Source organism: Gymnoscopelus braueri (genome assembly GCF_963280865.1).
Source record: "Gymnoscopelus braueri genome assembly, chromosome: 13".
In the NCBI taxonomy this organism is placed as follows: domain Eukaryota; kingdom Metazoa; phylum Chordata; class Actinopteri; order Myctophiformes; family Myctophidae; genus Gymnoscopelus; species Gymnoscopelus braueri.
This window is the reverse complement of record NC_137615.1, coordinates 7,204,313-7,215,271: the sequence shown is the minus strand read 5'-3', so window position 1 is coordinate 7,215,271 and position 10,959 is coordinate 7,204,313. Positions and strand designations below refer to the sequence as shown.

The 10,959-nt window shown below is 43.2% G+C and overlaps 1 protein-coding gene across 1 annotated transcript; it reads left to right on the top strand.

Moving 5' to 3' along the window:
• Positions 1 to 7,364: 7,364 nt before the first annotated feature.
• LOC308099374 (heat shock 70 kDa protein 4-like) lies at positions 7,365 to 9,896 on the top strand (the record flags this gene model as incomplete). Its single annotated transcript, XM_080448118.1, has 1 exon — positions 7,365 to 9,896. The coding sequence occupies one exon, from the start codon at positions 7,365 to 7,367 to the stop codon at positions 9,894 to 9,896; it is 2,532 nt and encodes an 843-aa protein (XP_080304244.1).
• Positions 9,897 to 10,959: the final 1,063 nt, after the last annotated feature.

Below are 10,959 nucleotides of genomic sequence, written 5' to 3'. Positions count from 1 at the left end.
TTAAGTATATTTTGAAATAGATGTCAAAGGTTAGGTCAGACTTTCCCATCTACATGTCACTAAACAACAAGAGGTCTCAGTATCTTACCTGCTTCAATGTTGAAATCCTGATGGAGGTCTTGAGAGACGGAGGAAGTATAACGACAGGCTATGAAGTTGCATCAACAAGGACCAGCTCACTGACACAACTCTGGCGTCTCCCTGTCATTTTATATATTTCAGTCTGCAATTCCTTCAATGGGGGGAGTCAGAGATCTATCTCTATGTTTACAAGAAGAGAGGCCATTCATTACAAGTGTTGTGAAGTGATCATGTGACCTGATTAAGCAAAGTTCAATCTGCACCACAGAGAGAAGGAAGATAACAGGAATAACACAATCAGCGATTGACATAATCAAGGCTCAGAATTTAACTACAGTACCTTCCTCATTCCATTTATTTTGAATGAATATATTTTTTACATGTCATTTCAAGTTTCATGGTAAAATTCACTAGGAGTCAATAATACTAATATAATATATTTTATTTTAATTGCACTTTTCATTCATAGGGAATCTCAGAGTGCTTCATAGGTAAAACATGCACTCAATCATAGAAGGTTAATAGCAGGGTAAAACACAAATGGCGGTATAGCACAACAATTTCACTTGAAAAGGCCTGCCTAAATAAAAAGGTTTTTAGGCCTGTTTTAAGCACCATAGGAATAAAAAAAACGACAAAGAATGCAAAACAACATCATAAAACAAAGATTATAGTCAGTTAATAGAAGTTTTATTAACATAGCACACAGTGGAGCAGATGGACAGAGCAAACATGTCATGTCAAAAAGCGTGTGTTCCAGCTATTTCATTTCATTAATTTATCCAAGCTTAGAAAGTTCTTATTTCATGCAGGTTCATGGGATTAACTTTGTTAATTCTGTAAATCCAACACAGTCTCACTCCCAAGAAGGCACATAATTGTCTACCTGGGGTTCTGACCAAAAGGCAATATGTGCCTTTTTGGGAGACTGTGTTGGTGGTTACATGTCGGCTTTCCGACATGTCGCCTTTCCGACGGTTACTAACCCTATACCTAACCCTAACCCTAACCGCACGCGGAAGCCACTAGTCGGAGTAGTGAGATGTCGGAATGGAGGCAGGACACCTGTGTTGGTAAATCACATACCGATGGTATAAGCTAGAATGAAGCCAGCAGTTTTATTCTGTTTCGGCAATAGGCCTAAATCAGTGGTTCTCAACCAGTGGTCCTTGGGGGGGCGTCATAGCGTCACAATCATGTTAACCACTTAGCTTTGGCTATTAAAAAATAGCTTGTAGATCTGCTATTTTAGAAAAATCGTGAAAATGTGTGCAAATCTTTGAATAAATATTGTTTTAAAGCAAACATTTTTTTACTCAAATCGTTGCTTCTGGGGGAGGGAGGGGGTCCCTGGAAAATATTTTGAGCTGGAGTCCCCCCCCCCCCAAAAAAAGAAAAGGTTGTCAAAATCGTCCGTGGCAGTGTGTGAGTGAATAAAATTTATTTTTGTCCAATCTGTATGGTAGGGTATGTTAATACAATATAACTTATACATTTGGGTGGTTGTATTTAGTCTCCCTGCTCTTCTATTGAGTCATTTAGATTGTGTCAAAGGTCACCTAGACAGGATCTGACAAACATTTTTACCTGAGGGTCAAGATTTAATTTTTCCCCTGAGCAAGCAGACAGGCTCTATTAGCTCAATGGTAAAACATTTCAGCACTTTCAGCAGAAACCGGGTTCAAGTCCGGGGAAGAAGAGGAAAGTCACATAGTGCAGTTTTAAGTAAAAGAATATCAATGCCACAATATAGAAATACTCTGCCTGTAACCAAAATTCAACTACGTATTAGTATGAAAATATACCCAAAGTAAAAGCAATCATCATGAATGACCATTTTCACGTACAAAGTAAAAACCTTGCAGATTTACACGTTCACAACATGTTGCATTGTGACGTGTTGTGAGCTTGTAGATCGGTATTTTCAAATACAAAATGTAAGTAGTAAATGAAGCATAGCGTTAGTTCATGCAGGACACGGAAGTTGTGCACGCCAAAGCTGTAACCAGCGGTCAGTCAGCTGATGTGAACATCAGCATTCTATTTCCCATTCACAGCTCAGTGGTCATTACGTCACACACTCATTATCCAATCACAGCTCACGCATGAGCAAAGAGGATCCTTTAAATACGGCTTAAATTCTCTAGGTCTTTCTTGGTTGCTGAACCAATGCATTTTGCTAGCTCCTCCTCCACCCCAGCCTCCACCTTTTGATTAGAGTCTTAGGCTCAAATACTTGTGGTTATCATGTATATCTGTTGTTTAGAGTCTTGCATATAGGCTCAAATACTTGTGTATCATGTATATCTGCTAATTCTAACTAATATGTCAATGTACTGCTATTGTTGACATTGTATCCCTATGGGGATTTGTATAAGCTTTCTCTGAATATATGCTTAGCAGGCTGCTTCGACAAAATTCAGTGAATATTCTCCCAAGAGCGGAGCTTTATCACCAAGCTTAATTGTTTCCATTTGTGTCAATAAATGGTGAACTGAATCTACTAAGACCAGAGTGTTTCTGATTGAACTAAAGTTTTCAAATATTTGATATGTATGTGGTGGAGTGGTAGTAGGAATAGTGTAGTGTAGTGGAGTAGGAATATGAAGTATCAAAAAAGTCATCATCAAATCATAATCTGAGTCCGAGCCAATTTGAAATATTGAATACTACTGTAATCAATATTGTCTCTGTCGGGTGGAAACCTCATTATGTCCAAAACTGAATTCAGGATTCACATTTAAAAGCATAAAGCTCGAAACGCATCGTTTCGTGCCACGTTTCGAGCTCGTAGCTTTGCTATTTTTGATACTTTTTAGTGACGCTTTAGTAGGATCAAGTAGGGCGTTAATTTACGAGAAAAAAAACACATCAAGTTAAGATATGGAGATAAGAGGTTTCTGAGCCAACACTGCAAATCAATATGGTCTCACTCTCCACCGAAGCAGAATTTTAAAACGCCACAGTATTTCACCAGCAGGTCATCCTCCGTTCGTGAACTGATATTTCTATGAAATAACAATAAAACTGGTCTCCTGTCAGCAGTGGTGGAAAAAGTACTAGATTTTTTTACTTAAGTAAAATTATCAATACTGCAATGTAGAAATACTCTGTTACAATAAAAAAAAAGTCCAGAATAACAAAAAATACTTTTTAAAAGTACAAAAGTATTGGTATCAAAATGTACTCAAAGCACCAAAAGTAGAACGTACTCACTATGCAGAATGTCCCATTTCACGTTTTCAAATGTATATGTATAAAAATCATTTGAAAATAGCAGATCTACAAGCTCACGATGCAACGCATTGTGAGCTTGTAGATCGGCCATTTTGATCTGGCCTGGCTACTTCATATTCGTCCGTGGCTGGTGAGGAAACTCCATGGCTGAGTCATCATTGGGCAGACTAGAAGATGCATCGTCTACCTGTTCTCACACAAATGATAACAATTGATATAGTTAAAGGGATACTTCACTTTCACATAAAATAAACATTAAAAATATATTATAAAAAAAAAATGAAAGAAGTTATGGCAAAATAAAGGCCCCCTCACACATTAGTAGGACACTCTAATGCGTGAGGGGGCCATGAATTTTCCATTACTTTTTTCATTTATTTTTAATATATTTTTTAAATGTTTCCCCGGCCCTAAAGTGAAGTATCCCTTTAACCTTGTTTATCATAATTTGTCTAGTGTCCTAAACCTGCTTTAAATATCAATTAATATAAATGGTGTCATGTTGGCCTAAATTCAGTCATGTACTCTATTCTCCTATTCTCCTGTCTCTTTATGCAAGGTCAGGCAGCTGGCTACAGGCTTTTTGTGGCTATCTGTTGGCTCCTCAAGTTATGTCAATATGGAATGTTTTGATAACACTTCATCTCTGTGTTCTTCTCCAATGCATAACCCTTCTTTCAGTGTCAGGAAGTCACCACTGACCAGTGACCGGTCAGAGCCGAGGTCAACGTGTTGTTTGAGACATTTGGATGCTGTTTGTCCAAAGATAAACTGTCACACCATCATCATCATCTTCATCATCTACCATCCTCATCTTCATCATCTTCATCTGACGACAACTAGCATCATCACTCTCCACCAATGGCAGGATTACACCTCTGACAGGCTGGACGCTTGATCTGTCTTCCATGATGTCATATATTTATGTTAAAATCCAGTGCTTTCTCTGTTCAACTGGAGAGAGACGACGACCGATGATGCGCTACCACCTGTTGATACTGTAACCTTCCATACTCTCTCTGTCTGAATAGAAAATACAATATTTCATTATACTCATGGCTGCTTGTCTCCGGATGAATTTTCTTTGTCGCCTTTATAGAAGTGTCTGGTACTTTGTGTGGGTGATAAGGAAAAAACAGCTCTATCAACAATACGATCACTGAGACGGCTGTCAACCATTAACAAAATAGTGAAACAGCATTGGCCACGCCTCCAAGTCTTAAGTTAAGATACGCAAAATAAGGCCCTCAGTCTCAGCCATCACTAGGACTCAGACATACTGATGACATCAGGGATCTCCATATATGGGCATAAAAGGGACAAGCACTGACATATACAGAGATCTCCATATACTGTATGGGCATTCACTGATGACATCGGTCATCAGTGAATCGGTTGGATCGGCAGTGATCGGCGGTGCAACCCTAGATGTTAACGCCTCTGGTATATGACATTGACTCAACTCCAAATAGAGCCAAAGACACGACGCCAGCATTATGTTACCCCAGTCATTCTGAAAAGAATAAAGTTAAGGGAGGGGAGGGGGGGGTTCGGCTATATAGATTTGTCTGCCAGGAAACATGCTCGACACGTCTGTTGTGAGCTTGTTAGATCTGCCATTTTCACAAAATTTCTTGGAAATTGTTTTAGCCTGCGTTGGTTCACTTAGATTTTGCCCGCACTTGTCCTTGGTCCAGACCAGATATCAGTAGGCTACCATTTCATTTGAGTGGGCAAAACCTGACCTATACTAAATTTTTTACTTTATAGGGTCAATATAAGTAAACTAATATAATTTAGGATAGCCTTTCCACAGGAGAAGCTTTTTACATGTTCTGGACATTTTGTTATTTTAAGCGGATTTGCATCATTTCCAAAAAGAAGACAAACAGCCAATAGCATAAAGGTTATGTAATATTGAACCTAAGGCAACTAAAACATTGATAAAAGTTGTCTCCACTGTGCGACTCCTACATCGGAAATGGAAATGGAGTAACGGACACGGCTAGATCTCGTCCACACTGTATCCTCATCAAGGTAAGACTGCGTTCACGTGATGTGGTCAATATTATCAATGAATAGCAGTGTTGCCAGATTCTGTGAGAGAAACAAGCAACCAGGTCTAGGAAAACCAGCCCAAAAGAAGCGACTATGGGCCACATGAGCACTTTTAACATATACATCAGCTATTTGAAAATAGCCGATCTACAAGCTCACAACGTGTCGCATCGCGACACGTTGTGAGCTTGTAGATTGGCTATTTTCAAATCAAATCTTGCGGGGAAATTATAATAAGCAGATCTGGCATCCCTGAATAGCACGTCATGACAGTACAATAGGCGAAACTGTGGCCACACTTGAAAAAACAATAAACACACCTAATAATTCAGCTCTAAATGCGTCAACTGAAAAGAAAAAACAAATTGGTTGAATTTGCTTCATGTCTATTATGCATACAAAGATCGTTCGACATACTTTTTCTTTTTTGCCCATATTTCGCCCATATTTCGCCGCAGGTTGAAAACCCACCTCTTCAGGAAACACTACCCTTCCTCTCTGCCTGACCTACTTGTTGTTAACTAGTTGTACGAACGCTTGTTTTCTATTGTTGTATTGTTTATTGGATCTTGTTTAGTCGATACACTGAATTGTTTTAGTTCATGCTCATTTGACTTAGCTATTTTGTCTCATCTGTTTAAGGAAATAGGTAGCTGATATATTGCACTTTTACCTTAGCGCTCGGTATACTCTTGGTTGCTTGTTTTTGCAGAAAATGCACTAAAGACTTCTGGTGATTAGTAGTTTTCGTTCCCTACCTATGTTGAATACACTTATTGTAAGTCGCTTTGGATAAAAGCGTCTGCTAAATGACTGTAATGTAATGTAATGTAATGTGTTGACAAATGCTGGGCACATACGTATTTTATTTGATTGCCATTTTGTAATTGATTTTGCATGAAGAATAAGGCATTCTAATGACATAAGCAAGCTTTGGTCCCATGTAAGTGTGTGCCTCCGAGCAGACGTGAGTTTGAGCGGACCTGCGTCCAAAAAATATGAATGAATCAGACACCTAACGTAGAGAATTTTTGTAAAAAGCCGGTACGTACAAAATATGAGCGTAAACTGCTTAGTGAATCAGGCCCAATGTGTTTAAATCTCCAAACACATGTTGTTGTTTTGATATTAAATAGAAGCTGTTAACACTCTGTGGCATTGTAGTCTACTTGCCAGCAATGTGATCCCAGAAATGTTGAGTACCCCAAAGTAGGGTTAGAAATGTAGAAATGTAGAGTATGGGTCCTCAGCATTTAGAAACTGCCAGATGGTAACTCACATGTTGAGCAATTTGCATAATTGCAATAATTGGCATTAATTACCATAATCACCCATATGGACAATACAGTACTAGATTAAAAATATAAGTAGATACTTCTGGTCAAATATTACTAAACTACAAGTGAAAGTTGCTCAGTCAAATTTGTACTTAAGTTAAAGTACTGGAGTACTTGCTTTTAATATTTAAGTATTCAAAACTACATAATGCGATCTATACGTTGTGTACGTATAGATCTGCTATGCTAGGGCTTAATTGGATAATAGACTACTTTTATTTTTGCTACTTTTTATACTTTTGTGTGACAGTGTAGTATGATAAAGTAGGGCATTAACTTACGAGAAAACAAAAAAGGTTAAAATAATTATGATAAGAGGTTTCTGCCCGACATCGATGAAATATTATTACTGTAGTTACTTTCCACCACTGCCAACTGACAGACACTGTGCAAATCGGCATTGTTAGACAACGGTTTGTGTTAAGTGTTAATCTCAGCTCTCAGTCGCCCAATATAAGGTCCCGGAAGATGCCTCGAAGGCTGGCTTCACTTTGTCCGAGGAACGTGAAACATTGGGTGGTAGACCAGCCTGTGGTTTGTTACTGTGCATTATAAACACAGAAAACCTGCATAACGCAGCGGGCAACAGTTACTTCATACACAACCATTATACCCGCTCTTTAGCTAGAATAAGGGATATCGCTGTGGAAGATGTCAGTGGTGGGATTTGACCTGGGCTATCAGCGGTCCTACATAGCTGTAACACGTTCTGGAGGGATCGAGACGGTCGTTAACGACATCAGCGAGCGAAGCACCCCATCATTCGTGTCCTTCGGACCGCGGAATCGGACGATAGGAGCGGTCGCCAAAAGCCAGATTGCCTCCGGTAGCAACTGCAAGAACACGGCCCAGGGCTTCAAGCGTCTCCACGGCAGGCCGTTCTCCGACCCCTACGTCCAGTCGGCCAAGTCCGGCCTGATGTACGAGCTGGTGCAGATGCCCACTGGCTCGACCGGCATCAAGGTCATGTACATGGAGGAGGAGACGGTGTTCAGCGTCGAGCAGGTCAGCGCCATGCTGCTGACCAAGCTGAAGGAGACCGCGGAGAGCGCGCTGTGTAAACCGGTGGTCGACTGTGTCATCTCCGTCCCGGGCTACTTCACCGACGCGGAGAGGCGGTCCGTCATGGACGCGGCTCAGATCGCGGGGCTCAACTGTTTAAGACTCATGAATGACACGACCGCGGTGGCCCTGGCTTATGGTTTCTACAAGCAGGACCTTCCGGGACCCGAGGAGAAGCCCAGGATGGTGGTGTTCGTGGACCTGGGACACTCCGGCTACCAGGTGTCGGTGTGCGCCTTCAACAATGGAAAGCTCAAGATCCTGGCCTCTGCGTTCGATTCGGAGCTTGGCGGGAAGGCCTTTGATGAGGCCCTGGTGAGCCACTTTTGCCAGGAGTTTGGAAGTAAGTACAAGCTGGACATCAGGTCAAATCCACGGGCGCTGGCCCGTCTCCACCAGGAGTGCGAGAAGCTGAAGCATCAGATGAGCACCACCTTGTCTGACCTGCCCCTCAACATCGAGTGCTTCATGAACGACATCGACGTGTCCGGCAAACTTAACAGGAGCCAGTTTGAAGACATGTGTGCAGGGCTGGTGGCCAAAGTGGATGGACCCCTGCACACAGTGATGGAACAAGCCAAGGTGAAGATGGAAGACGTTTATGCGGTGGAGATTGTAGGCGGAGCCTCCAGGATGCCAGCTGTAAAAGATCGCATCAGCAAGTTCTTTGGCAAGGAGCTTCTGAGCACCACCCTCAATGCGGACGAAGCCGTGGCCAGAGGCTGTGCCGTGCAATGCGCCATCTTGTCGCCCGCCATCAGAGTCAAAGATTTCTCCATCGCAGACGTTGTCCTGTACCCCATCTCCCTCAGGTGGAACCCATCGGCCGGGGAGGAGGAACTGGCCGAATGTGAGGTGTTCCCCAAGAACCACGCTTCCCCCTTCTCTAAGGTCCTCACCCTCACCTTCAACCGGAGAGAGCCCTTCTCGCTGGAAGCCTACTATAATGACTCTAAAGCGCTGCCGTACCCAACCGCCACTATAGGTCAGTTCCTGATCCAGAACGAGTCACCTGAGGAGTCCGGGGAGACTTCAAAGGTTAGGTTGAAAGTACGGGTCACAGGACACGGGGTGTTCAGCGTGATCAGCGCCTCGCTTGTCAAGGTCCTCAAAGCCGCCGAGGGCGAGGAGCCCTTCGAGGCGGAGCAGGCCGTGAAAGACGAAGAGAACGAAACGCAGGTGGAGCACCAGGAGGACAGGACATCGCAGTGTGACAACGTCGGAGCAAAGCAGCCAGAAACGGAGGACTTGGAGACATCAACGGAGGACGGGGCTAAGCAGGAGAAGGCAACCCAGTCCCCCCCGCAGGCCAAGAAGCCCAAAGTGAGGACGAAGACGGTGGATCTGCCCGTGGAGAGCACTCTGCACTGGCAGCTGGACGGCCAAGCGCTCAATCTGTTTGTGGAGAACGAGGCCAAGATGATCATGCAGGACAAGCTGGAGAAGGAGAAGAAAGACGCCAAGAACAACGTGGAGGAGTACATCTACGAGATGAGACACGAGGTCCACGGCGCGCTGGAGAAGTTCGTCAGCGAGGCCGACAGAGACGCGCTGGTGTCCAAGCTGGAGGACGCCGAGACGTGGCTGTACGAGGACGGAGAGGACCTATCCAAACACGCTTACGTCGACAAGCTGGCCGAGCTGAAGAAACTGGGCCATCCTATTCGGGAGAGACACGCGGAGGCCGAGGAGAGAACCAAGGCCTTCAAGGACCTCGGCAAACAGATCCAGCGGTACATGAAGAGCGTCGAAGCGTACAAGGCGAAGGACGAGCGGCACGAGCACCTGGACGAGGTGGAGGTGAGCCGGGCGGAGCAGCAGCTGAAGGAGGCCATGGCGTGGAGCAAAAGCAAGATGAGCCAGCAGAGCAAACAGGACCCGATGCTGGAGCCTGCCGTCAGGGTCCCGGATATCCAGGCCAAAACCAGGGAGATCCACTCCTCCTGTTACCCCGTGCTGTACAAACCCAAGCCCAAGGTGGAGCCTCTTCCTAAGGAAGAGGAGAAGACGGCGGAGAATGGGCCAGTCGACGATCAGGAGGGGACAGAGGCCAGGCCGGGAAGCCCAGACCTGGAAGACCAGACAACAGCCCCGGAGGAGCAGATGGATACTACTGACTAACCACCACAAGGCAATAATGCAGGTTGATTTGTCTTGCACATTTCAGTAACAACCCAATTCAAATTGCTTTATATATAAACCTATTAGAGCGTTGAGCTATTGAGACACAAAGTATTAAAGGAAGTGCAAAAGAATCACAGTAAAAGGACTTTTGAATCCAATTCAAATGTAAATGAAAGGAAATGATTTTAAACCTCAGTAAAAGACAAAAGCAAACAGAGAGGCTTTTAGCTCGATTCAAAAGAACAGACTGCAGTTTTCTGGGAGTTTGTTCCAGACATGTGGTGCATAATAAAAAATGAACACTGCTTCTTCTACATGTAGTTGTGACTCGGTTCAGAAAGCACACCTGTCGCAAGCACGACCTGAGAGGACTGGATGGTTCATTTAAAACTACATTCACACTCCCTTGCACGACGGTGTGACTTGCAAACAAATTGATCATCAAGCTAATAATGACGCGTCAACATGTATACTACAGAGTATAAATGAGGCTTTATTTACCTCTCCGTTTGTACTCGGCTCTCACTCCTCTGAGATGATCTCTGTGAAGATAGGCGGGGAACACACATGTGTAAATACATCTCAGCACACTGTTCCTTTTACAGAAACAATGTACATTCTTTTCTCTTTTTTTCCCTCTTTTTTTTTCTTGGTGACAAATACAGTTTGACAGGTACAGCTTGTTCAACATGTTTTTCTTTTGTTCTTTTTTTTTTAACTTTGTCTACATAATACGATCAGAATCACTTTATTTGTCCATTTAAAACATAAAGAATGTGAAATACCGTTCCCGCTCAGCCACTTGCAGTGCAACATAAGACATCAACCAACAATACATACCAAAACCAAACAGCAAACATAATAAACAACCCCCTGTATATCATCAATCAAACAATTTAAAACATGCAAAGAAACAAAGAAACAAATAAAGGTTCCTGATCAGATGCCCTGTTTAACATTTCATCAATATACAGTGGCTCTTACCTCCTTTAGGACAACTTCTCTCTCTGGGTTGAGGGGTACATGGGAGGGTGAACTTGGGACCGAGTTGAGCGAGGAT